At 38.3% G+C, this 27,932-nt stretch overlaps 1 protein-coding gene across 6 annotated transcripts in view; it reads right to left on the bottom strand.

Moving 5' to 3' along the window:
* ksr1a (kinase suppressor of ras 1a) overlaps positions 1 to 27,932 on the bottom strand; it is a 52,298-nt gene that overhangs the window by 19,194 nt on the left and 5,172 nt on the right. For 4 of the 6 annotated variants that reach the window (XM_048612798.1, XM_048612794.1, XM_048612795.1 and 1 more), the window contains exons 3-14: positions 21,841 to 22,022; positions 15,559 to 15,628; positions 13,642 to 13,725; positions 12,603 to 12,664; positions 11,133 to 11,239; positions 9,212 to 9,371; positions 7,389 to 7,430; positions 7,075 to 7,132; positions 3,214 to 3,262; positions 2,301 to 2,695; positions 1,479 to 1,575; positions 581 to 714 (exon numbers count right to left, since the gene is read on the bottom strand). In XM_048612798.1, coding sequence (XP_048468755.1) covers positions 581 to 714; positions 1,479 to 1,575; positions 2,301 to 2,695; positions 3,214 to 3,262; positions 7,075 to 7,132; positions 7,389 to 7,430; positions 9,212 to 9,371; positions 11,133 to 11,239; positions 12,603 to 12,664; positions 13,642 to 13,725; positions 15,559 to 15,628; positions 21,841 to 22,022 — 1,440 coding nt within the window. The remainder of the gene's footprint in view (positions 1 to 580; positions 715 to 1,478; positions 1,576 to 2,300; positions 2,696 to 3,213; positions 3,263 to 7,074; positions 7,133 to 7,388; positions 7,431 to 9,211; positions 9,372 to 11,132; positions 11,240 to 12,602; positions 12,665 to 13,641; positions 13,726 to 15,558; positions 15,629 to 21,840; positions 22,023 to 27,932) is intronic. The other 2 variants (XM_048612797.1, XM_048612793.1) reach the window with 2 other exon arrangements.

The raw sequence follows: 27,932 nt of genomic DNA, 5'->3' as shown, positions 1-27,932 counted from the left end.
ATTTAGGAGTTAGATCAAGCTGAATCACAGAAACAATGAACACAATTTTCATTAATTAAGATTCCAACATTTCATCTGAAGTTGTATTTAAATTTTTTAACCATCAGAAAAACTTGGGAGAAAAAAAAATCTTTGAAAACGAACAGAACTACTGGCATGTGGTCCTCTGATGTTGTGGCAATTTTATCCTTTCCAACTTCAGTCCATCTGGAGTTACAATTGCAATCATGATAGAAAAATTACAATTTCTGAAAAACTCTGCTTGGGAAATCACCCAAAGCTGATGCTCCCAAATAACTACTTAAAGTGACCCCCACAGGTAAGGCACACGTGTTGGAATCAGGCAAGACCTGAATCACTGTTTTAATCATCCTGCAAGAACAGCCACTCACACTACTGATGCTCACTTGTGAATATTGGCATATAAATTAATGCTAGCAATATAGGTGATGAAATTCTCGTATAAAGAAGGAAAAGGAAAAGGAAAAGGGAAAAGAATTAGGAAACAAAATTTTAAGAAAATAAGCAAACTCTTTGCAAAACTGATGCTGACTATACATATTCAGATGTTCTTTCTCACCTGTCTTCTTGCACCACACCAGATATACCAAATAGTCCAAAGTCTGTAATTACAACTTTTCCATTGTCATAGAAGATATTCTTTGATTTCAGATCCTTGTGCACAATACCTCTTGCATGAAGGTACCCCATCCCCTACAGAATCAAGGAAAAATGTAATTGTACAGTAGGGGAATTAAAGTTAAAAGGGAAGAAATTATCTACATAAATAGTACAAATAAAAAAGATAAGAATAAAATAAATAAATAAGAATACAAATGTCTGGTAGAATTGTTAAATATCAACAGTGTGGGCGCAAGGGACAATCTGATGCATGGAACTCATTCTGTCCAATAAGCCTGCAGGGATGAGGAGCAGAGCATATGCTAGCATGTGTATAATAAAGAAAATGGCAATCAACTGAAAATGACGAACATAAAACATAAGAAGTGTGAAATATTTAAAGCTCATGCTTAAATGGAAAAATAACTCTTGCTTTAAAATAGCATGACAGTGTGTGTAGCTTTGCCTAGTCAACAAATTGAAAGCAAATTTGAGGAAAATATACATAGAACATAGAACAGTACAGGCCCTTCGGCCCACGATGTTGTGCCGACCTATTATCCTAATTTTATCCTATACAACAGAAGAGAAAAGAAAACTGACATGATACGCGGCATACAAACGCTGAAGCAGAATGAATTCAGACCCTGAAGGATAGGGTTAAGTTACTGTGGGTAGTTATACAAACTTAATCAGTATTTTAACCATTCCTTGACAAAATTCGGACATGTCCTTTTCTAAAGGTTACAAATGTTGTTCACAATTGCCAAACTGTTCTAGAACAGAAATTATGCCCACTGTTCTGTTAAAATTCCAATCCTAGTCTTTAGGTAAAGCTAATAAATTTTGCTACTTACTTTTATGATTTCCTGTGCAATTTGCCTCATCTTGTTAATATCCAGTGTGATTTTAGAATCTCTCACAAATGAGAACAGTGTTCGCCCTTTACAGAAACTAAAACAAAAGTATGTTTGATTATACACAGTAGCAGAAAATATTATGCAATTACTTAAATTTGAGAATTAGGCTTCTTGAAAAAGTATACTGAAACCAGGATACTGAAAAGCAGGTGAAGGGTCTAGGCCCGAAACGTCAGCTTTCCTGCTCCTCTGATGCCTCTTGGCCTGCTGTGTTCATCCAGCTCTATACCTTGTTGTCTCAGATTCTCCAGCATCTGCAGTTCCTACTATCTATGATTCAGTAATATTTTGATTTTGCCAATTATGGCTTGGATTTTTCATTGAACAAACAAAAGAAGGTGTGTTAAACATGCTAAATGGTCAGTTATGCTATCTACTACTACAGAGAGGAGGTATGCAATTGAGTAATTCTCCAATGACTTTAAATAATGCCTCTATGAGCAGCTAGAGGATATCCTAAAACACCACCCCATATGGAAAGAAACATTCTCTTCCTCAACAAAACAGGAAAAAGGAATTTCCCATCAAGGTGGAGCAGCACCAATTAAAGGCAGTGACATGTATGTGCATTACACCAATGTACCCTGCCACAAGAATATATTTTGCTCCATTTAATGAACCATTACTTTGGGAGAAAATAACCAGAAAATAAGTGCTATTTTACATGAATAATCCAAAACAATGTTGAAAGTCTTGTATGTTAATACCACAGCAAATTACAATACAAAATATAAAGAGATCATTCACATTTTATTTTACCTTGTAATAATGGCTAAGTGTGGAGGATGCATACAAGCTCCCATGAAAAGTACCACATTTTCATGCCTCGTTTGCCGGTAAGTCATCACTTCTTTCTTGAATAATTTCAGATGATCCTGATTATTCCCATCAATCTCCAACAACCTAATTGCCACTTCTCCATGCCAACGTCCTTTGTGAACTTTGCCCCATCGCCCTTTGCCAATCAGTTCGCCAACTTCCAATTCATGAAAAGGAATGTCCCATTCCTGAAGAAAGACACTTGTCTGGCTGGGCTTGCGAGCCATCAGGCCCCTGTAGTGTGATCTGGTATTTGGCAAGTCATCTAGTTCATCAGTCTCACATTCTGATTCTGATTTATTAACTTCCTCATCATCAAGTACATGGTCTTCATTCTGAAAGGAAATACAAAAGGAACAATTTTATTATGTGAAACATGTCTTGATCTTTAACAAATTATTGTCAAAGCACTTTTGGTACTCACGCCCCTCCACACCACAACTGACCATTGTGCAAAACAGGAACAACACAATTTCTGCCTCTTGCATCAGGTTTTCAATTACCATTATTATTAAATTTTATCCTTTCCAATTGCATTTGATCCATTTCAAGTTCTAAAATTAGAAGTTAGCTATTTGCAGTAAATTCCAATCTGAACAGAATTTGTTAGTTCAATTACATTTTCTGAGATATTCTTTCTGGCAGCACATGATGTACAAGGGAAACAGTTTGTGCTTCAGTCTGGGACAAAAATAAACCCATGCATAATATTTGCACCTTAGATAAATAAGGCTGTAAGCAGATGCATGACTACATTACATCCAAAAATAAGACCAGAGCTTCACATAACAAAACTTTAATGTTTATGCAAGTAACAATATTGCGGTGTTGTACTTATTTCTCGACAGCGTACCTCTGCATCCAGATCTTCAACTACTTCTGGTTCAGTTTCCTCAACAGTACTGCGGGAGAAAGAATACAACCTGTATTTGATTCCAGTATAATCAATCTAGCAATACAGGGGGGCGAAGATCTAACTCCAAATGAGAAAAACAAGCAGATCCAAATAAAAAATAACTTTGAGCGGGCATTTGAAACTGAACAGTCACACCACATTACGTAGCTAAAAATTATTACTATTACCGTGATTCAATATGCTTTGCAATAGCAGAATACCTTTCATTTCTAACCGGGTAAACAAGATGGAACCGTTCAGTTGTGCAACACACAGAAATGTGAATACTAAACAGGATGCTGAAAATCAGAAGCAAAAACAGAAATTGCTGGAAAATCTCAGCAGATCTGGCAGCACAGCTCTGAAGGAGGATCACTGGACCCCAAGATGTTAACTCTGCGTTCTCTCCACAGATGCTGCCAGGCCTACAGAGTTCTACCAGAAAATTCTGTTTGTTACAGAAATATGAATGTTAAGTGGCAATGTCGCCAGCTCCACAGGTCTGAAACTTCCCTATCTTTTTGATCCATGGCTATAATATCCATATTTAGCACATGGGCAGCAGTATGCAACACTACAATGTTTTGCTTACTCTACAGGGAGACTCAGCTTAGGATATTCGACCTTATAGAGGGAAAACTTACTGTAATTTACTGAATTAAGAAACAGTAAAAATGAAACATAACCTTGATCAGTTAAAAGCTGAAAACTAATACTACATCACATTACAGATCTGAACACTCATACCAGCAATTGGATAGCAAACACCTTGTTCTATCCAGAGTGGGGACAGAAATCATTGGCCCCAGTCCCACAGCACCCAACCCAAATTCAAAGGACATCCTAGAATCCCAGTTATTGGCCATTAGTGCATCTCAAACTAACAGAAAAATCTCAACTTGCTTTCATTGCCAGGCCATGATCAACATAAAAAAAAAACCAAACTGGGCAATAATGTCTAACTAGAGTCCAATATTGGATTGGAACAAAACAACAATGGGGTCGCAATAAAAGTAGGAACCTTGCATGTACAGTGCCTCCTTATAATAGGCCAATCATTTCAGAGAAGTGAAGGAGTGAAAAGGAAATGACAACAAAATTGCACTAGAACTGGACTTGATCTGAACAAAATTCTTATGGATTTTTACTTCACAACAAAAATGCATGCAATTCAATTGTAAACTTTTAAACTAGTAGTTTTTTTAAAAAAAAAAGTTATTTTCTGCTTTTCAGGGAAGCTCCTGTGAAGGCTTTGAAACAGCACGGCTGCATACAGCAATGCCTCGAAAAAAGGAAGGGTAGATATAATGAATGCGATTACCTTGGAGTGTAGAGTAACTGTTAGTCCAAGATCACAAGTGATGGGATTAAAAACTCGAAAGAGGTTACTTAGAGCTGAGTTCAGTGAAGCTCAGGTGAGTACGGTAGCTCCAGGAAGAAGCTACCTGCAGTTCCAGTCTAAAAGTTGAAGTTTTAAGTGACATAAACCTCCCAAGGTATTAGGTACAGGGACTCTTATGAGTAGTGTTTCAGGAACTACACCGAAAGTATATTTTGGCGACTATGCTCAAGTTGTTTTGCTTCTTTGCAAATTTTTTAAAAAGTGCGTTTTGAGATTAAGGGGATTATATTTTTATTGTGCATTTAAAAATCTTTGAATTTGTATTATGGGTAGATAGTTTAGATTATTATATTACATCATTGCACTTTTGGAATAAGCTTTCGATTTGTTGTTAAGGCAAAACATGCAGCATTGCATGCTTACGTTTCAGTGAGATATCACTTTAAGACCAAAACAGACAAAATGCAATCGAGCCAGGTTCCTGACTGAGATTGAATTTGTCTAGTAATAATATCAGATGGGATCAAAATCTAACTCCAGGTCTCTGCTAATTTGCATTCATCATTTGTTGTAGGAAAGCAAACAAATTGCTGGGGTGACCATTTTCAACTCTGCCACTTGAAACATGCCGTACAGGGAATAAGTGGCATAAACCTCTGGCATTTGCAGCATGGGAGGCAGCCATTTGGCCATCGTGTCCATGCTGGCTGATTACACTCATCCAATTTTCCACATTTGGCCCTGGAGGCTACAGCAACAAAGGTGAATATCTACAGCTGATCAAATGTTGAGTTTCTGACTCGACCACCCTTTCAGACCATAAGTTCCAGACTCCCACCATCCTCCGTGAAAAAAATTCTCAACTTTCCATCTCTTACCTTAAATCTATTTCCCATGGTTATTGACCCCTCTACTAATAGAAAACATGCCTTCCTATTCACCCCATTTATGCTCCTCATTATCGAATCCACCTCTCTCAGATACCATCTCAACCCTCACTGTTCCAAAGAAAATAACCCCAGCCTATCCAATCTTTCCTCCTAGGTCCGACCCTCCAGCCCAGGCATCATCCTGATAAATCTCCACATTTTCTTTTGCACATTCACACATCCTTCCTAGATCGTGGTGGCCAAAACTGCACTCATATGTGGCCTAAACAGCAGTTGTGTAGTTCCATAATAAACTCCTTGCTCTTGTATTTATGCCATGGCTAATATAGGCTAAAATCCCATGTGCCTCTTTGGCCTCCTTATCTACCTGTCCTGCCACCTTCAAGAATCTGTGGATATGCAAGCCAAGGTCCTTCTGATCTTCAGTTATTTTCCAGGTTTATATCATTAATACTGTAGTTCAGCGTATTATTCAAATATGTTTTGCCCTCAAGTGCATTACATCAAATTTTCAGATCTGAATTCCACATGCCACTGCCCCGCCCACCTGACCAGTCTGTCAATATCCTCCTGTAGTTCTTATCTATCCTCCCTGCCTTGTACCACTCTTCTAATTTTTGTGTCATCGGCAAACTTCATCATACTTTCTATATTCAAGTAAAAGTCACAAACTGCAAAGAACACCAGTAGCATGCTCCGGGGAATATCATTCAAAACATACTGCCAATCACAAAAGCACACCCCTCCCATCATCCTCTGTTTCCTGCCTCTCAGCCAATTTTACACCCAACATGCCATTTCGCTTTCCATCCATGGGCTCTTACTTTCTTGATCAGGCTGCCATGAGTGAGCTTACCAAAAGTCTTGCTAAAGTACATGCTGACAACATCAAATACTTTAGCCTCAGCAACAGTCCTGGTTACCGCCTCAAAAAGTTCAAACAAATTTGTCAAATATGACCTTGGTTTACGGAATCCATGCTGACTATCCCCAATTAATCAGTTTCTCTCCAAGTGCAGATATATTCTCTCAAAATTCTAAGAACTTCTTCACCTCCGAGTTTCAACTGAATGGCTAGTATTTTCTTGGTCTATACCTTCCTCCTTTTTTTTTAAAACAATGAGACAACAGTAGCAGTCCTCCAATTCTCTGGGCACCTCACCTACGGCCAGAGAAGATATGAAAATTACTGTCAGAGCTTCTGTATTTCCTCCCTTGCCTCTTTCAAGAATCTGGGGTACATCTCAGCCAGGCCTCCAGATTTATCCACCTGTAAGGCTGCTAGACCTGCTTGTCCCTCCTCCCTCTGTTACTTTCTTCTAATATTTCACCTTGATGTCTATCCTAGAATTATCCTTTATGATTGTGAAGATTGACACAAAGTAATCATTGAGGACAGTGCCCACGTCTTCTGGGTCCACACACACATTACCTCCACAGTCACTAAACAGATCTGCCTTTTGCCCTAGTTATTATCTTAAGAACATCCCTTGCCCTGCTTTCGCTGTGCACAGCATAGTTATCTATCAATGCATTAACTTTTGTATATTACTTTGCAGAATTAAAGGACAGAAAATAAAGCCTTACTTAGTGTCTTCAGAACTATCCGGCTGTAAAGTGACAGGCAGTGATGGACTAGGAACATCTAAATGACAAGAAGTTAAAACACCAGTCAGTAAAATAGGACATTTATCCCATTGTTCAGTTCCATACAGACAAAGCGACTAAAATAACAAAGTGAAAACAACTAACCTAAATACTAACAGTGCATTGTTATTACTACATCACACAAGTTAGTAGTGTTTTGAGGTTTTCTCCACCCTCAAGATACAAGTGTGAAGACTGAAGAAAAGGTGAAGGGAGAAATGATGTTAGTAGAAAAGACTAGGTTCATTACTCACCTGGGAAGATAAACTGTTGTCTATGATGAAAGTAGTACGCAGCTTGGGGAAAAGGTCACACAGGCAGAAGAATAGATTACAATCAATTAAGAAACCGCAGGATAGTAGCCAGCATTTAGTTTTCTTATTATATAGACTAATCATGCATTTTTACACTTAACCACTCTGAACAGAACACCTTTTTATTAAATAGCATGGAGATTGACGTGGGAAACAGAGAATGTCTATCAGCCTTGTGTTAATATTCCCATAATTTTTCAGGGCTTGGTGAGATTTCATTCTACCATCTATAGTTAATCTTTTTTCATATTAGTCTGCAAATTTAAAATTCTTCTAACTTGACTCTCCAAGGAAAGCAATAAACTTCTTACAACTACTAACTGTAAGGTTATATTAAAGTGCAAAGTCGTTGAAATGTTCTTTTTAAAACCTATAGCAAGTTGAAAGTGAAAGTTTCCCCATTTTATAGCATGCCAAGTCAGATTATGTTACAAATGAATTGGAACAACAGCTCCTGAAGCACATTAAGATTCCTATTCAGGACACTGCAATTTGAATACCAGTTAACCTAATGCAACCATTCCATCAACCCACTGCTGTCCAACTTGTTGGAAATCTGTTAGAGGAATCCTCTGACTATTGTCTGTGTGTGTCAGGTTGGGGGAAGAGGGGAACAGAGAGTGCCGAAAAGGAGAGAAACAAAAATTGAGTCATACGCACAGTAAATAAAAAACCTGTTGTCAGGCCATAAAATAAGCCCAAATCACCTTGGCATTTCAGTTGGAAGAAAATAATTTGGCTGTAGGCCAAGAAAGGAAAAAGAAAAGTAACATGTTCACTTGAATTCTTAAAACATTAAAGAGACATGTAATGATCTGGGGAAGCCTAAAATCAAAACTAGACCTAGCTTTTAATTATTAAAAATAAAAGCCTTAAAGAATGATTACATCTATCTGTAATGTTAATAACTAATTTTAACATGAATTTTACGATTCCTAGGTCATTATATGTTTGTTTTTAAATGTATCTCTGGACATGAAAGGAGAGCAAGAACATGAACCATTCTGCCAATGTAAGAGCTTCCATCACCATGGTCCACATTTTGCAGTCAGTGATACTACATGGAATTAGCCACTGATCTCGACTAAACCTATGCAAAGATTTAGTGACTCCATGGTGTGATCGCCCTCATTACAATATCAATTTCGTTCTGGCTTCAGTCACAAGAGACCTCCAGATTCCAGGAACAGTGTAATCAACCAAGTAAGCTGAGCAGTCAATCAGATGAAAGATTTCTGAGTCAATAAACCAGGAAGTAAGAAGCATTAATTGTCATTCAGTTTTAATAATTTTACAGATAGATTGGGATTTAGTAGAAACTTAATTATCAGATTTTTAAATAAAATCAAAAGAATTATCATCACTGAATGGAAGGAATGACACTTTAGACTTCCAAAATTAGCTTTTCGGGGCCAGAAAGGTTGTTCATGATTAACAAGTTTAGCATGCTGTTAAAAAATTCATGATATCTCACTTAACAAGATGCATCATTTTCAAATCATTTTTACAGCAAGTGTTGTGTTGAAAAGGTGACGTTCATGTCAACTAGCTAATTTATGCTCATTGTTCCTCCATGGCTATTGCAGCCTTCAAAAATACAATGTACCCCTGACTTCGGATTTCCACATTTAACTGTGCACATGGGATTTCAGAGGAACGAGAGACCCATGTAATAATGGTGAATGCTGACAGTGTCACTGACATCAAACTGCAGTATTTGGGCTCAGGGCCTTTCACCCATACTATTATATTTTAAGTCTTACCTGGAAATTTGAACCTGTCTCGGAGACCTTTTGGAGAAGGGTTTGGAGGTGGGGTAGCACTAGGAGGATTGGAAGACTGAAAAGGTGCTGGAGAAGAAGGAGTTGAAGATGTTGTTGAAGATGGGTTGCTGCTGGAATCCAAAGGAACTGGTGCATGATCCTACAAATAAAAATTGATATTTGAATTTAACCACAAGTACATTTACCGAGTTATAATGCAACCAGAAATTTTCAACACAGCTCAACATTTGAATTTTATTTCCATGCTACATTAACAGGTTCGTAATAACAATGCACAATTTAATATGGATGACAAAGCTAAATAATACAGATGTTCCGGGGAAAAAACAATTAATTTCAGTGTTCATGTACTGAATGTTAGTTTCAAATCATAGTCATCAATATGATGGGGACAGTTACAGATGTTGCCCTGATGTCTCAGTATAGAACACTTCTAAGGGTATGGCTTCATAATTCACTTGGCAACTGGTTTTCTTTCAAAAAAAAAAGAATCCTTCAGTTCAAAGTAGGGATTCAATCTCAGAGAAGGGAACATGAAAACATCTCTGATTTATATAAATCAGAGTGCAATGAACACATGGATTGCCAGGAAGTGAGCAGATAGTTCCAACAAATTCTAGAGGGAGGTGGATAAAGAAGCAATTGAATGTAGAAGCTTTGGGGCCAACCAGTTGTTGCACAGTAGTTGTCTTTTCGTGTGCTCATGTTAATATGAGCCAAATTTCGGATGGTAGCACTTCTGTATCAGGCAGACAATTGTGGATTAAAGGTGTTCAGAAGCACAAAAATCATGGCCAGCACTTAAAGTGCAGTACAGAGAGAGTGCTGCAGTAGGTACTGTACTCTTGGTACTACACCATCAGAGTTGTCATCTTTCAGATGATTCTTTAAATTGAGGTCCCATATAAAAAAAGTCCCACGTCATTATTTCAGAGGGTCCAGGGGAGTCAGTCCAGGCGTCCCAGCCAATATTTATCCCTCAAAGAAACATCACACAACCAGATTATATGGTCATGAGCACAATGATGTGTAGGGAAACTTCTTGGGTGGAAAATAGCTGTGGTAATCCAACATTATAGTAATGCCATAACTTAAAAGGTATTCAATTGGTTGCAAAACACTGAAATATTGACAGTCACGCAAGCTGTTATGTAATTGTAATTTTTTTTAAAATTGGTGAGGAATAGACTATTGCAAAATGATTAAATTTTTTTTAAAAACCAGAAACAGTGCTGGTAAGATTCATATATAACGCAAGAATATAAAACTCTAGCAGGATAATCAGAACGCACAGGATCATAGAATCCCTACAGTGCAGATAGAGGCCATTCGGCGCATCGAGTCTGCACCGACCCTCTGAAGAACATCCTACTCCCCCAGTCCCTGTAATCCGGTAGCAATTTAGCGCAGCTAACCCCACCTAGCCTGAAAAACCATGGACACTATGGGGCAGTTTAGCATGGTCAATCTATCTAACCTGCACATCAATGATTGTTATCATGGTCACCATGATGGAGACAAGTTTTCAATTCCAGATTTAATAACAGAATTTAAATTTCACGTGTTGCCATGGTGGGGGATATGCACTCACATCTCCAATGCATTAGCCTGGGCCTGTGGATTACTAGTTGGTGACATTACCTGTATACACATAGTCTACCTTGAATTAAGAGTGAAACTAAGTGGACAACTCTTTCAAAGGGCTGCACAATGACCCAAATGCCTACCTTCTGTGCTGTTTGGTTTGAAGTATGTGTACTTTTGAGAAAAAAATCAAACCAAATACAAGCAGTCTCCAATCGATATTAGAAATTTTTGAAAAGCTAATAATGTCATCCATGGTCAAATCTACAAAGTGGACACACTGGAACAAGAAAACATGGGAAATGCATGAAGTTACCTTTTTTAGTGCCTTTGGAAGAGTGCCAAACTGGGGCTCTGCAGATCTATCCACAGAATTATTTATATCAGATGGTACAGACTCTGTTCTTCGAATTTTTGATGAGACTAGATAACAGAGGAGAAATGTGTATTACTGGTTTCTCAAAGCAGTGTACTATCACATAACTCACTTCTGCAACAATGCAACTTGGGTCAAAACCCTACATGGAGCTGAACTAAACTTCAGACCATAACATTTTAGAGCAGAACAAAAACAGGAGCTCCTTCTGCTCTTGGTGCAAAATATCTCCTAACAGCAAACCACACCTTTACTGAACAAGAGTGATGTAACATTTAACAACACATTATTTGGGTGTAAGCTGAACCTTCAGTTATTTTCTTATTCCATTCCAAACAAATGCAATGTGAAACTTAGCTTGCTTAGGTCAGAATGCAACTTTCCTGCTGCCCAGGATTACAAGCATCTTTCGAAGAAAGTAGTAATATTCTATCGTTACAAAATTTCATGATAGAAATTGTATCACACACCACACAGAGGCACCTCACGCACCACCCCCTCCAAACACACACCCAGAGCCACACACACACTCACAAACACCCATACACATACAAACCTGCTGCAGCAGTTTGCAGCCATGTAAAACAGTGCAGGTATGAAAGGCAAAACAGAGATTTGTGAAAAGAGTCAAAAATATAGACTACTAGTGGGCTTTTAAGAAACAAGGTAGCAAACAGGATAATACCAATAGGCAGATGTAGGAAAAGAATCTGTAAATTCACATCAGAAATAAAAGTATACAGCTGGAGGACTCATTAAGATTGATAGGGGAGATGAAGCTGTGAGGGGAATTAAAGGGGAGGATGAGGATCCCAACATCTATTTCCTGGAAACTGATATTAATGGACCATGCTAAGGGCAGCTTGATGGTGACTGAGAACAAGCGGCAATCTGTGGCTTTCTAAATGTATGGAACTCACTGCCGGGGGAGGTAGTGGAAGCAGATACTATAGTGACTTTTAAAGGGTGTCTTGACAAGTACATGAATAGGATGGGAATAGAGGGATATGGTCCCCGGAAGGGTAGGAGATTTTACTTGTGATGGGCAGCATGTCGGTGCTGGCTTGGAGGGCCAAAGGGCCTGTTCCTGTGCTGTAATTTTCTTTGTTCTTTACCTTTTCTTTGTTCTTAAATTAAATTGGAGCTAGTAGAGGGAGACAGATTAATGCTGGTGGGGAAGATGGGTGCACAGGTGACAGAGAAATAGATAATCTGGATCCCACCACCATCATCATTCAATACATCACATAACACCCACTTTTAACCCCCCCTCATAAATGATGATCTATGGCTTCATGTGACTTTTCCTGGTCAACTGGTGTCTAACGTTCAGAAATTAGCTAACCATGTGACTAAAAATATATTTCAGGAGAAAGACTGTATACTCTACATTACAAACTGAAATCTTACTTTGAGGGAATGATATCCGGCATGGAGGAGCTTCTTTTGTGCATTTGTTGTGGCACTTTAATCTAGAAGGAAAGCAAAATAAAGTACCAACACGCATTCAAATTTATTACGATTTGTTATTAATCCAATATTGCCAATCTTATTTTTGTGATCTTCACTGACACATCAACTGCAATAATAGATAAGGTAATTACAGTTAATATTTTATGAAAAGCGGTTATATCCTAACTATTAAGTGAAATGTCAGAAAAACGTGCTTTTTTAAAATTAAAAATAGCATTTATATTAAGGCTTTATTCTGCAACAGCTTATTCATGTACAGCCTTATACTTTTTAACCTTGTTTTACGGATATCTGTTAAGTGGTTTTTATTAAGAGAAATGATCAGACTTTGGAAACATTATCATTTCCTGATTAAGTCAGAGGAAGACACAATTCCGAAGAACCAATGAATCAGTCTTGGTTAAGCATCTTTTCAAAACATCCCCCACACTGAACACAAACATAAATTTATTGCAGTAACAGAGTTGATACAACCCATTTTAATAAGTCAGCTGAACAAGTTGGAGAACTTGCCAGTGACCAGAAATGAACTCTCTGGTCTTCCGTCCAAAAGTTTCCTTATAATGCTTTGACAAAACCAAATAAAACAGCCTATTCTACAGTGCAGGAGTGATTATGATCTATACATGTGCTTTATTACATGTTTCATCAATGGGTATCAAGAGGATATTTAACAAAAAAGTGCTTCGCTCACATAACTTCATCCTGTCCTCATCTAAAGTCTCCCACGCGCACACACTCCACTTCAAAATTGGCAACATCGGATGAAAATCAACAGAAGCCACCTAATCCAATTTCCCCCTCCTTAGATGATCTGCCCATTAACTAAAACACAGACCAGGAATGCGACCTTTGGCTTTGTTAATCAGTGTTTTAGACAGTGCATTTATTCAAATTACAATAATTATGTGGTATATTACAATTACAGTTGTTCCAACAACTCATATGACAAATTAACTGTTCTAGCAGAACTTACCGACAATGTTTGCACTTCACGCCAAACATCATATTTTTTTGACAAACTTGACAAGTCTTTGATAGCCAGGATTTTGTTGAAAACCTAAAGGAAAGTGTGCAACAGAGTTTCTCAGCCTACAGGCAACGAAAAAGTTATATCTAAAAAGTGGAAGATTGATAAGAGACTCCAAAACTACACAGAATAGGAGTCAACAAAGTCAAGCTTTCCACCAGACACTATAAACAAAACAAACAAGTTCATTTTTAAGCTGATAAACTGCATTGAAGGGAGTGTTTTTTAAAAGACATTCCTATTGCTCCACATAACAATTAAAACTGGCCAAGTTCATTCTAAAAAAGCCATTTTCCATCTTTTGAAATGATTGCAAGAATTGAGAAAACTCACATTCCAGAAGAATTTAAACAATTTGTAAATCACATAGATTGGACAGTGTGAAAATATTTGAACACTGGTTCCTGAAAACAAGTCAACACTAACATTATCAAAGAAAATGAAAGTCATCCTTTAGATAAATTATATGACAATTAAAATCATTAGCCTGCTTTCATAATTAGACATTTGCAACATTTTTTGAGATATGACAATGTAAACTTTTCGCTTATAAAGCTTACAAACTACGGTCACACATTCATAGAATCCCTACAGTGCAGGAAGAGGCCATTCAGCCCATTGAGTCTCCACAAACCCTCTGAAGAGCATCTCACCTAGACCCAACCCCCACGCCATCCCCAAAACCCCACATGGGGTTTTTTACCATGGCTAACCCAACTTACTTGCACATCCCTGGTCACTACAGGACAGTTTTTAGCATGGCCAATCTACCTAATGTGCACATCTTTGGACATTCAATAAGAAATACAACCCAGATCCAACCAGACAAGTTTCTACAAACACTATTTCCTAAGAGGTCAATAGCAGCAAAACAGCAACAAACTGAGGATTGTACAGTTAAGCACACATTGATACATTTCTTTAAAAAGACAAAATTGCCAGAAAAGTCATTTTTAAAATGTAGACTTCCATGGATAATTTACCCAAAGTTTGGGTAAATAATGGGGAGGCGATGGCCTAGTGGTATTATCGCTGGACTGTTAATCCAAAGACCCGGGTAACATTCTGGGGACCCGGGTTCGAATCCCGCCACGGCAGATGGTGGAATTTGAATTCAATAAATAACCATGGAAATAACCATGAATCCATTGTCGATTGTTGGAAAAACCCATCTAGTTCACTCATGTCCTTTAGGGAAGGAAACTGCCATCCTTGCCTGCTCCAGACCCACAGCAATGTGGCTGACTCTTAACTGCCCTCTGGGCAATAAATGCTGCCTGGCCAGCGACGTCCTCATCGTGAATGAATTAAAAAAAAGACTTTCACCATCATGGGTAGTGTACCAACAACTCCTTTGAACATGACTTAAACAAAATAAAGTAGATCCATTAAAACGCATGAATTTGCTGGGCCAACTAATGGCTTTCTCAAGCTGAAGAATGATTTTCAGAATGCTTACAACAATTGCGTCATATGAAGCAGGATCCAACCTGTACTTCTCCACAAATTCAGTTCGTGATTTCAATCACTCTTTTATGGGCAACTATCAGGTAGATACCAGGCAGAACTCAACAACAGGAAGTGAGGGAACACTACAGAACTAATCAGCTGGAGCTAAAGTTATATTTCAATCATGCTCTCTAAATTTGCTGTTTAGAATAAGATGATCCTACTTCACCCTTGCTTTATTATTCTAGCTCCTTTGGCTGCAGTGCCAAAAAAAGCAGATAAACAATGTAAATCCTATCTTAAAATATGTAAAGGCCAAGAGACACATGAAGTAGTGGCAGATTCAACTGCGTCACAATAAATATTTATAGTCCCAAAAAAGAAGACACATTTTTCTGGTTCCTTGTTACTTACCTATGTGTAATGGATAGCCCAAAATCCCTTTGCACCATCTGAGGAGATCCCCGTGGTACATGTAAAGTGTCTGCGAAGGGAGAAGAGACTATATTTAAACTGACTGTCAAAAACAATTAAACCACTTTTAAGAGAAACCAAAGCAAAAATTACTTGGGCTGAACAGGTCAATGCCTGCTTTAAGGCACATTCTAAATCATCCTGGATTGCCATGATGAGAAGAAGGTATCTATTTTGTGTGTGAGACTCAAGTTACCACGGATGTAAGCATAAAGTCTAAGTTTTGTGCTTTTGTAGCATCAAAGGCTTACACGATACATTTAATTGGAGGCTCTTGTACCATATGGTGGAATAAGGTTTTGGACAATCAGTGCACATCAAACAAATTTAGCTGCACAAAACCTGATTCTCCAATTAAAGAGAATGGTAGATAAGATATCCATACAGACTTAAAACTGTTTATGTAAAACAACCTATTACATCAAACAGTTTTAGTCGAAATTAGATAATGTATGACCTTGTAGGATCGTTCAGCAATGAACTGATGTGGTGTATCTGCAGTTCCCCAAATGACCAATTTTCATGTTTTGAGAGTTTCTTCATTATTTTCTTTAAGTGGGGAAACTGGGTGGGAAAATTGATTTTATATTTGTTTCATTCTTTATAAACAATGTTCCTTTAAAGATTCTCATACTCAAGCTAAGGTCTGATGCTGCTTGGCCTGCTGTGTTCATCCAGCTCTACGCCTTATTATCTCAGATTCTCCAGCGTCGGCAGTTCCTACTATCTCTTTAAACTAGCTGTTGGCTTAGATTTTGAAGCTTGCCAGATCTTATTAGCAATGTGCAAAGTACTTCTTCCATCTGTTACTCCAGTAATTTATCATAAATGTCTTTTTCACCCATTCTTACTTCCACAGTTCACCTTGCTCCCCTCCCCCAACCTAAACACTCCCAGTTCTCCCATAACACAGCAGTATGTTTATAGCTGACTTAGGATCTGAAGAAGGGTCTAGGCCTGAAATGTCAGCCTTCATGCTCCTCTGATGCTGCTTGGCCTGCTGTGTTCATCCAGCTCTACACCTTGTTATTTTAGCTAGTTTAAAGAGATTGATTACATTGCAAAAAAAACCCAAAAAGGTTCACTTTATAAGAAATCAGCAAGTGCAAACCTCATTAGATTACACCTTACAGTTAGCCCTTTTAAGACTGAAAGCTGTTTGAAGCAGCTGTGGATAAAAAAGCCCAGAACGTATAGTTATAATGATGGCAAAACTGTTGATGTTCACCATCAGTGCTAAGCAAACTGATAGTAACATCCACACATATGGCATTAATCAAGGAATTCCAGAAATTTCCAGTCATACCCTGGTATTCCAAAAGAGTGTGACGTTGCAATTTTCACAAAAGCAATCAACACAAAATCTATAAACTTGTGAACTTCAACTTGCACACTATTCTCACAGTTTGCATTGGCTAAATGAAGTACAACTGAGTTTTTAAAACAGCATATCAACTCAATTATGCTAAATAGCCTCGGACCCAATAAACGTAGTTTTTCAAATCTAGAGTCTCATTGTCTCATGTAAAAATTGAAAATTCAATTTTAAAATAATTTCTTCCAACTATCATATTTCAACTTCAATCAGAAATTTTATATTTCAACTTCTATCTTAATCTCATGTATATGCCCCCATCTCTATTTTGCTTCCTGTACAATATTTTAAAAGGTTATAAATAGTCACTATTTTTTTGCTCATGAGAGTTCTTCAATCTTATTGGTTTATCTGCCTGTCTGCTGCTACTACTATCTCCAGATGGCACCTCAATCAAATTCACAAAATCATTATTTTAGATTCCGCGAAATCATTTTGGACAGTTATCTTCTTGGTCATTGATTGATGCTGTATGCTATTAACCATAAAGTCCAGACCACTTCGTTTTGTTCTTATTGACAGCCTTTGCTGTCAGAATTGCTGAGATAGTTTGACTCAGTGCAGAACAGGATTATACCTGGGACCTGTTGATCTAAATGGTTTAGAAGATGACAAAGGGCACAAAAAATGATTTATATTTGCACTGCTAATAAGTAGAATTAAAAGATTATTACATTCCCCTAATGTGCTAAACAATACAACCTAAAATGTTCCAGATTGGGCTAGGTTGACAGATCTTGGTGACATTTGGTATCGATGCCTTTGGAATGGAGATGTAAAAATAATCAGTTCTACTTCCATGATCATTATCTAGTAACTGCTGCAAAGTGTACATGAATTTTGGACAGGAAGAAACAAGGCTCAGCTCTGACACTGTAAAATGCTGTTCATGTTTAACGCCAGGCCTCACACATGAAGAATGGTCCCACCGGCAAGATACCAATCGACATGGAACAGGAGAGGAGCTGATGATAAAAGCGATGAAAGCTAAAATAAAGGAAAAGGCAGGGGGAGGGGGTGAAGGAGGAAACAGGGCATAAAGAAGGAAGGGAGAAAGATGGGGAACGGAAGAGAAAATCAATAAATCAAAGCAACATTTCAAATGAAAGTTGACAGGACAAGTTTGGCATAAATAAAGACCAGAATAATAAAGACCAGTGATTATTCACATTATTGTACTCTACTTTGCAGCTAGATCAATTATGTCACAGAAAAGTAAATATGACAAACCAAATTATAATTGTGCCCCCTATAGGGAGACAGCCAGTTCTGGCTGCATGGGCTAGTTAGTGAGCTCTGTTAAAATCACAAACGTTACTACACGAGTTCAATCGTTGCCAACTCTTTCTTCTGGAGAATAAATTATTTCTGTAAATATTGCAATGTCACTGTGTGTACAAGCAGAACACTAATGCATGCAAAGATATTAAATAATAAATCCATGTAGGTGCTGCTATATTTGAATTGCAGCTGTGGCTCCTAATAGCAGATATTTTGCTTTAAGTGATATCTTGAGCACAGTTATAAAGCAACTATCACTTCATGTTTTTGAAAAGATTTGTAGCTCAGGTTGTGGATGAGGTTGTAGACTTGCTGGCCAAGCCAGTGTGTTTGGCTGCAGACATTTTGTCACCCTGCCAGGTAACTTCGTCAGTGCGCCTCCAGTGAAGCGCTGGTGTTCTGTCCCACTTGTTATTTATATGTCTCGGTTTGCTGGGGTGGTTAGCATTATTTCCAGTTCTGTTTTTAGTGGTTTGTATAATCGGGTCCAGTTCAATGTGTTTGTTGATGGAGTTCTGGTTGGAATGCTTCACTTCATGTTTGGAGACAAGAAACTTGGTTATTGTAGAATAACCATTGAGCAACATCGGTAATTTGGGGATATAATGTGTGAATGTAAAAGCTAAACAGTGGTTAAAGTGGATTATAGAACATGCACTTCCTTCACTAGTCAGTAATATAAAGATCAAAGGACAATTAAAATTCCACATAATGCTACAACTATTAAATTGACTTAGAAGCTAAATTGGGACTATATTTAAGTTCAATTATAGCACCAATGAATTTTAAAAATGTTTAAAACAAAACAAACTTTGAAGTGTAAAATTCTCAAAAGGTATTACTCTGAAGTACATGCAAGGAAGGCATGGCGTGGAAGAAAAAAAACAGGTTGCCTTGCTGCTGTCTGTTCCCAGGGGCAGTTTTGCAAATAAAAACAGTTCAGGAAGTACAGCTTACCAATTTATTTTAATTTAATAAAACAGTAGTGTTTATTTGTGGAGGAAATCCAAAAAAAAGCAATAAAAGGTGCCAGATTCAAAGATTAAACGTAACAATAACGTGAACAGCACTCACCACACTAACTGAGTAAATTGTACAGCAAACTTTGAAGTCCACACAGATGCAAGCAAATACATAAATCTAGAATTTACTCTCAATCTGCTTACACTTTGTCTTTTTGCAAAAGACAATACAGAAACGATTGAAATGGTGTGAACATTGGGGTACTTGCCTACTAGTTCCACAATGCAGACAACAGATTAAAAAATTTCAGGATTAAATAAATTTGTCATGGAGCATTCAGTGATAATAATTGCCAATTAAGCTCAGTTCTCTGGCTTTGTAAAGATGATTTTACAAGTATGGAATCTCAATCTGTTAAAAGGCAGCTCATGTTGAGATTTGAGAGAAAAAAAAAAATCGAGTTTCTTTGTTTGGCTCTTATTGCTGTTAATCCCATCTGTATTTCCCAATCTTTTAGATTTTGAATTTGAGCAAATCTCTGCTCTGAATATCACAAAAGCTTTATTAGTGAGGCAAACAGCAAGAACCATTCTATTGTCACCGACCTCAAAATTCAGGCAAATGAATTAAACAACTCCAAAAGGTCCATATTGCCACTTCTAAGATCCATACAATCTCTACGGCAACTTTATGCAATATAATCACCTTTTAGCGCACCAAAATAATCTTCAACAAAGTCACAATCAACATTCTGCAAATAAGCAATGGCATATTTGTCTAAATCATTACCATCCTTCAATTCCACCTTCTTAGTCAACCTGTTCAGTGGAATGGTCTCCCTGGATTTCTCCTTGTTTTCTTAGAGAATCCACAGCGCTGGCCTCTATCCCCACCCTTGTATGTCACATCAATAATTCCTCCATAGACTTTTAGCCCTTCTTCTTCCTTTGTTTTTATTCACTCAAAATATGTGGGCACCACTGGCCAGCCTGCATTTATTAACTATTCCTAGATGTCCTTGTGGTGGTGGTGGTGGTGAGCTGCCTTCTTGAACCGCTGCAGTCCAGGTGCTGTAGGTTAACCCACATGCTCTTAGGGAGGGAAATTCCAGGATTTTGACCTAATAATAGTGAAGGAACAGTGATACGATTCCAAGTCAGGCTGGTGAGGGGCTTGGAGGGGAACTTGCATGTCATGGTCTTCCCATATACCGGTTAGCCTTGTCCTTCTGCGTGAAAGTTGTTACGGGTTTGGAAGGAGCTGTCTTAGGGGCCGTGGTAAATTGCCACAGTGCACAGTGCATCTTGTAGGTGGTACACACTGTTGCTACTGTGCAGTGGTAGAGGGAGTAGACGTTTGTGGATATGGTGCTAATCAAGCGGGCTGCTTTGTCCTGGATGGAGTCAAGCTTTTTGAGTGTTGTTGGAGCTACACACATCCAAGCAAGTGGGGAGTATTCCATCACACTCCTGGTTTGTGCCTTGTTAGGACAGGGGAGTCAGGAAGTGAGTAACTCATCGGGGTATTCCTAGCCTCTGACTTGGTCTTGTAGCCACTGCATTTATATGGCGAGTCCAATTGAGTTTCTGATCAACAGTAAATGCCAGGATGTTGACAGTGGGATATTCAGTGATGGCAACACCATTGAATGTCAAAGGATGGTGCTTAGATTGTCTCCAATAACAGACAGTCAATGCTTAGCAATTGTGTGGTGTGAATGTTACTTGCCACTTGTCAGCCAGCCTGGATATTGTCCAGGTCTTGTTACATTTGAACATGGACTGCTTCAGTATCCGGGGAGTCGCGAAAGGTGCTGATCATGTGCAATCTATCACTGGTGAACATTTTGACTTCTGACCTTACAATCGAGGGACGGTCATTGATAAAATCAGCTGAAGATGGTTGGGCCTACATGACTACCTTGGGAACACTTGTAGAGATGCCCTGGAGTTGAGATGACAGACCACTAACAACCACAACCATCTTCTGATGTGCCAGGTAGATTCCAACCAGCAGAGAGCTTTCCCATTTACTCTAGTTTGGTTAGGAGCTCACTGATGCCACATTCTGTCAATCTCAGCTTTAAACGTCAAAAGCAGTCACTCTCACCTCACCCCTGGAGTTCAGCGCTTTTGTCCAGCCGAAGAGGGTTTACATTTAGGATGCCATATATTCTTATAAAGAAACAGCTAACTGCACATTCAGTTAATTGTGACTATAGACTGGTCACACAGTTCTCAGCATGTTCAAGAGAAAGAGTGATCATGCATTCCTTGCTATTGCAGTTATGGAAAGATGCATGGCATAAAAGGTTTGTGAGAATTAAATTAATTATGTTTCCAAAAAAAGAGTCAAGAACAAACAGGAAACATGCATTAAAACAGAGACAACATTCAACACATATTTAAAATGATTAGAGTGAAACATTTGCACAGTGATTAGCCGTCTACTCAACACATTCACTCAGAAAAATCATGCAAAATTGAAAACCAAGCATGCCATGCAGGATTATGCCACATCAACACAATGTAATCTAGTGATAAATGCAAAAACACCCAAACACATTGCATGCGCCAGAGCCATGTTAATGTTAAAATACCAACTTTTAGGAGAACTGTGGTCATCAGACGGACAAGGCGTTGTGGGAAGACAGTGAGAACTCCCAACAGATTGAGGAAAGAAAGGCCTACATGGCATTAAAGGGGATCGGGTAGCAATATCATCGCAGCTGCTGCCACTGCCATTGATGTTCAGATTGAGAAAAAACCTGTTTTTCTTACCGAACCTAGAAAGAAAAGTTGAACAATAGTTACACTGACTAATAGTAATAATAATAATAATAATAATAATAATAATAATAATAATAATATAATTAAATCAGTGCTGTATAATCAAAAATTGTGAAGCAAGTGATAAATTGTATTCAACAAACTGGAATAAAAATATCATTATAATCGATTCATAATGGTTATAATGACAGATTTAATACTAAAGAACAGAAGTGAAATGAATCTAACTCAATTATGGGGCTACAAAATTGAACATAAGAAGAATAGAATGGGGCCATAATGAAAACTGCAGACATGTTGAGTGGATAAGAAGATCTTTCTTTCATGTGTGTTAGTGAAGCAAACTCACAAATGCACTCTTAATAGAGGTTTACAAGTTTGTTATACTGAAGCATAGCAGAACTCTTGTCAAGTGACAGTTTACATTACATGTATCTAACTCCAACTGACACTGCAGCATATATGATTCACTCAATAGCCAATTTAAAAATACAAAAAAAAATGCTCTGCTTTCTCCAAATGAATGTCTCACATCTATGATTTTGGTGCATTTTGTAACAAGTCTGCAAAAACAGTTCTTTGTACCATTTAAACAATAGCACAGCCACAAGGCTTTAGCTCTTATCAACAGTGGAATTTGAGAGAGAAAACTTTGCTTCATGTTCACAATAGCACAGGAGGCTGCCATTCAGCTCCGAGTACAAGGATCTGGTCAATCTCATTTTATTTTGCTCAATATCATTCCAATAGCTCTGCAAGTTTAGCTCTCAGCTGTCTATCCAATGTCCTTTAGAAATCAACAATCATATCTCTCTGTACCACTCATGTGTATCCAAGCTCCAGGCGATTACCGCTGGCTACATAAAGCACCATTCCTCATATCCTCATACATCTCAGACCTGTATCTCCCTATCTGTGCACCATCAGCTAAATTGAATTCTGATGAATTTCATTTGAATTCTGCTGGTGCCACTTTGGAGTGCATGCTACCAGAGGCAAAAGCAAGGTCAGCATTTCTAAATCCAACTCTTTAGCTCAGCGTGGTCCCTTCCCCTTCCTTCATGGTCAGGTCTGTGGTCCTAAGCCTGTCCCTTTCTAGCTCTGCTTCTCAACTGAAATACGGTTTTAAAAGAAAATATTAGTTAGCACTGATGCATGGCACTTTTCAACGGTCAACTTTATTGTTCACTCATTTTTTAAACTATCGAATCATTGCTTTGGAATTTTGTTTCTCAAATTCACATTCACTATTCTTCCAAATCTTATTTTCAAATTAAATTTGCTCAGTAGTCTCAAGGGAAAGAAAAGTTGAAATGTGGCCTTCCACGTGGAAAGGTTAGACATAATCTTATTCACGTTGATCAGATCTCCCGTCAACCTCAACATAGAACAACCACTGCTACTTCTCCAACCTAACTTTGTAGCTGAATTGCCCCATCTCTGGGGCCATTCTGATAAATCTCCTCTGCACAATAATGAGGGTCTTCAAATACTTACTGGGTGTGGTGACCTGTACAGGACATAATACTGTAGTTGTGACCAAAACAGAACTTAATTTCCATGTGTTTGAGATCGATATCTCGAATTCTCTGAAGGCTGAACTCTTGAGTGCTTTGATAGCTACTCTCTCCATATGTTTGGCCGTCTTCAAAGATCAGTGCATATGAACCCCCGGAAACCTCTACATCCGACTATTCTTTAGAACAGAGCCATTAAACTATAAAAGAATATAAGAAATAGTAGGAGTAGGCCATCTGGCTCCTCAAGCCCATCCGCCATTCAATAAGATAATAGCTGATCTTTTCATGGACTCAGCTCCACTTACCAGCCCACTCACCAAAGCTCTCAATTCCTTTACTGTTCTAAAATCTATCTTAGCCTCAACTGCTTCAATAGGCAGGGAATTCCACAGATTCACAACTTTTTGGGTGAAGAAGTTCCTCCTTAACTCAGTCCTAATCTGCTCCCCCTTTATTTTGAGGCTCTGCCCCTTAGTTCTAGTTTCACCCGCCAGTGGAAACACCTCCCTGCTTCTATCTTATCTATTCCCTTCATTATTTTGTGTTTCTGTAAGATCTCCCCCTCCTCATTCTTCTAAATTCCAATGAGTATAGTCCCAGTCTACTCAATCTCTCCACATAAGCGAACCCTCTTAACTCTGGAATTAACCTAGGGAACCTCCACTGCACCCCCTCCAGTGCCAGTACATCCTTTCTCAAGTAAGGAGACCAGAACTGTACACTGCACTCTAGGTGTGGCCTCACCAGCACCCTATATAGCTGCAGCAAACCTCCCTGTTTTAAAATGCCATCCCTCTAGCAATGAAGGACAATATATGACTCTACCTTTGCCTGCCAAAAGCATGACCTCCCTTCTCTGCATTAAATTCCACCTGGTATTCACCTGTCTGTTCTGGTGGCCTATGTCCTGTTGCAGTCTATTAGCCTCATCCTCACCATTTGACATTATGAGGAGAGGTTGAATCGGTTGGGATTTTATTCACCGGATTCAGATGAATGCAGGGAGATCTTATAGAAACCCATGAAATTCTAACAGGACTAGACAGGGTGGATGCAGGAAGGGTGTGCCCAATGATGGGGGAGTCCAGAACTAGGGGTCACAGACTAAGGATACAGGGAGGACCATTTAGGACTGAAATCGAGAAAAACGTCTTCACCCAGAGAACGATGAGCTTGTGGAATTCACAGAAAATAGTCGAGGCCAAAACATTGTTTGATTTCAAGAATGAGTATGATATGGCATTTAGGGCAAAAGGGCTCAAAGGATACGGGGTGGGAAAGTGGGAACAGGTATTGAGTTGCATGATCGGCCATGATTATAATGAATGGCAGAGTAGGCTTGAGGGGGCAGGGAGAGAGATAGAGAGAGACACAGAAAATGAACTAATTGCAAGTGAATAAGGTATATTGAACTTAAGGCTGCACATGGTCAGGAGCTACTGTATGGGAGGGGGGAGAATGTAGTGGAATCTATTTTAATTAACGGCATGTGTCAATTCTTAAATTTAAATCTGAGATTGAAATCGGAGATGCATTATGAACTGCATTAACTACCCGATGAAAATATTCCAGCTTCACAATGTTGTGATAGAAAAATATTAGCTGGAAGGTTTGTTTTTGGTAATGGTTGTGTATAGAAGAATAGGTCAGTTACTTTGGGTGGGTGGGGGGGAACCTTTTGATGCTAACTTACACCTGTTGCTTTCTACCAAATTAAATACCATGGCATCAAAGAAATGTAATGTTTTCCTTGGAAACTGTGGCTTTACATTTAATAGATAGGTGATAATTAATGATTAGTCATGAATTATTCCAATTCTGCTTCTGAGAGAATCCAAATATCCCCTACCACCTGCATTTGGGTGCTTGTCATCACTGCATCACCTAAATAAAGGAGTTAGTGAGAATGTAAAAAATGGCCCCCTTCCACCAGTCTGAAGAAAAACGATTTATCATGGTACTGTTTTCTGCCCTCAAGTTACTTTATCCAACCTGGGACTGGCCCTCCAATCACATGAGCCCAGGATCCAAGACCGGGGTGCACATCTCAGCCCAATACCTTGGGTCTGCTCAGCTGTGCTCAGGTCCAAAGGTGGGGAAATGGGCCAAAAGGGATGCAAGGGCCTACGATTTCTGGTTCTAGCCCTGTATGAATTCAAGTTTGTTAAACAGCCCCTTAAGTGATATTTTATCAAATGCTTTAAAATCTATATTGACATCTATTGTATTTCCTTAAATCAACCTTCTGTTACTAACTTATTGAATTTCATTGAAGTAAAACATAATCTACAATTTAAAATATATTTAATTAACTCCATTCTCTCCAAGTGGCTGTCAATTTTATCTTAACTATCAATTCAAACTATTGTTAAATTGACTAGCATGTACTAGGAATGTTTTTAATACTCATTCTTGAGCAGGTTAACATTTGCCACCCTCTAATTCCTCTGGCATCTCTCCAGTATGTGAAGATTACAGTAAACCTATCGTGATCTGCAAATCACTTCCCTTAGCTACCTGAGCTGTGAGCTATCCAGACTAGATAACATACACTCTTAAGAATAGCTAATCTTTCCAGCACATCCTGCCTCTCAATTTTCACTTCTACTGATACTTTGTCAGAATCCTATTCCTTTACAGATCCTGACAACATACTGACCGAGTACTCTATCCTTGCCCTGTCCTTAAGCATACATCACACTTGCCCTGTCCCTAATAGGCCCCATTGTGCCTCCTACTATCTACTTACTGGTTACATTAAGATGAGATTTTTGGGTTACATTTTAACCACCATTCAATACTCACATCCCCTCATCACTTTCCGTCTCGACTTATTGCACTTGGACAGATTCTCCCTTCAAGAATTCACGACATCAATCAAACGTCTTTTTTTTTTCATATTTTCTCTCTCCCCCAACAGCCAAGGAGCCCCTAAATTTGGCTTTTGTAATAATGTAGCTAGTCTGTTTTTAAAGCAGCTCCTTCATGAAGGGGCATGCATTGTTTCATTGGATTTTGTCAGCATTCAGTACTATTTTAACCTGGTTGTTAGCCATTTTTTGTATCTGAAAATTCAGCCTTTGTCCCTTAACTAAACTCCCAAAGCTATTTTCAACACTTCCATTCACGAATGGAAACAATATACTGGAGACAGTTCCTCTTAAAGACCAGTGATTTAGCTGACAAACAAACTGAAGTTAAATCAGCATTATTGCACAAAACTTAGAAGCAATAAGTGATGCTTGGCTTCGGTTAAAAGATAATAAATAAATCTAAAAAACTCTCACCAAAACTATTACAACTAATTACTGACAAGTTATCATTTATTGCTTAATTCTTGATAAACACAAAGCAGACTAATAATATTTACCAAATATATATCTACATATAAAACTGTTTTCTGAGCAAATTCACACAATACTCTGAATATTTATAACTGTTCAAATCTTTGTTTTGTAGTGAAACAAAGCGTTCAATTTTGCACATGCTTTGGAAACCCTATGAATAACCAATGGATATTTACATATTGACACTTTATGGGGAAACTGCATGATTTTGTAATGGCTTACAACAGACACTGTGCACAGTAGGTTCAAGTCAAAAGCCTCGAGAATGTTCTTATTAAGAAAATCATGGCTTTTGTTTTGGGGACAGTTATTGTCCCCACCAGGAACCCTTGCAAGGTGATAAGGATAACCGTTCAATCACATCCTTGGCTACAACAAATAGCACATACAATACAAATAAAATCAAACAAAACTTTGCTTTGTTAGCGAAGTTAAAAAAAAGTAGAAAGCTAAAATCAACTGCAGAACCATTCTAATAACTGGATAGTCTTAATTCTGGATTTTAGATGTTGCTATTAAAAATATGGTTTAATCACAAAGAGCTAACAATGAAGGCATAAATTTCTGTTGTACCCACCAAACCACTCCCCAAGTGGACTTGAAATAAATTTGCATTGCCAGAGAACAATACATAGTTTCGATGCTTTACAAGTTCTTACACAACAGTTTCAGCTGGATTGCTATACAGGAAGCAGGGTACAAGAGCTTTCAGCTCTACTTTGTGGTGGAGCACAACATTCACTCTGCAAATTCCTGAAAAAGAATTCACCTGAAATCATTCCGCATAAACTGATCAATTTGGCTGGGATTTCAAGATTACAAATTTGCCATGTTTCCTCCCCCTAATGCCAAGTATTTCACGCTACCAGTTGGCACTCAGCTAAGCAAATTCTCTTCACTTCCCCATACTACTCTGCAAATGAACAGTAGGGGGTAAGTTTGAGCAATGACAGTCCTGCCTTCAAAAGGCAATTTAAACTCTTACGGTCAAGGGGAGAATAAAGAAGCATCACGTCAGGATGAAATTATGGATGTCAAA

Source organism: Rhincodon typus, chromosome 26 (genome assembly GCF_021869965.1).
Source record: "Rhincodon typus isolate 14 chromosome 26, sRhiTyp1.1, whole genome shotgun sequence".
In the NCBI taxonomy this organism is placed as follows: Eukaryota; Metazoa; Chordata; class Chondrichthyes; order Orectolobiformes; family Rhincodontidae; genus Rhincodon; species Rhincodon typus.
The sequence above is the reverse complement of the archived record's forward strand: the minus strand, read 5'-3'. Positions and strand labels throughout refer to the sequence as shown.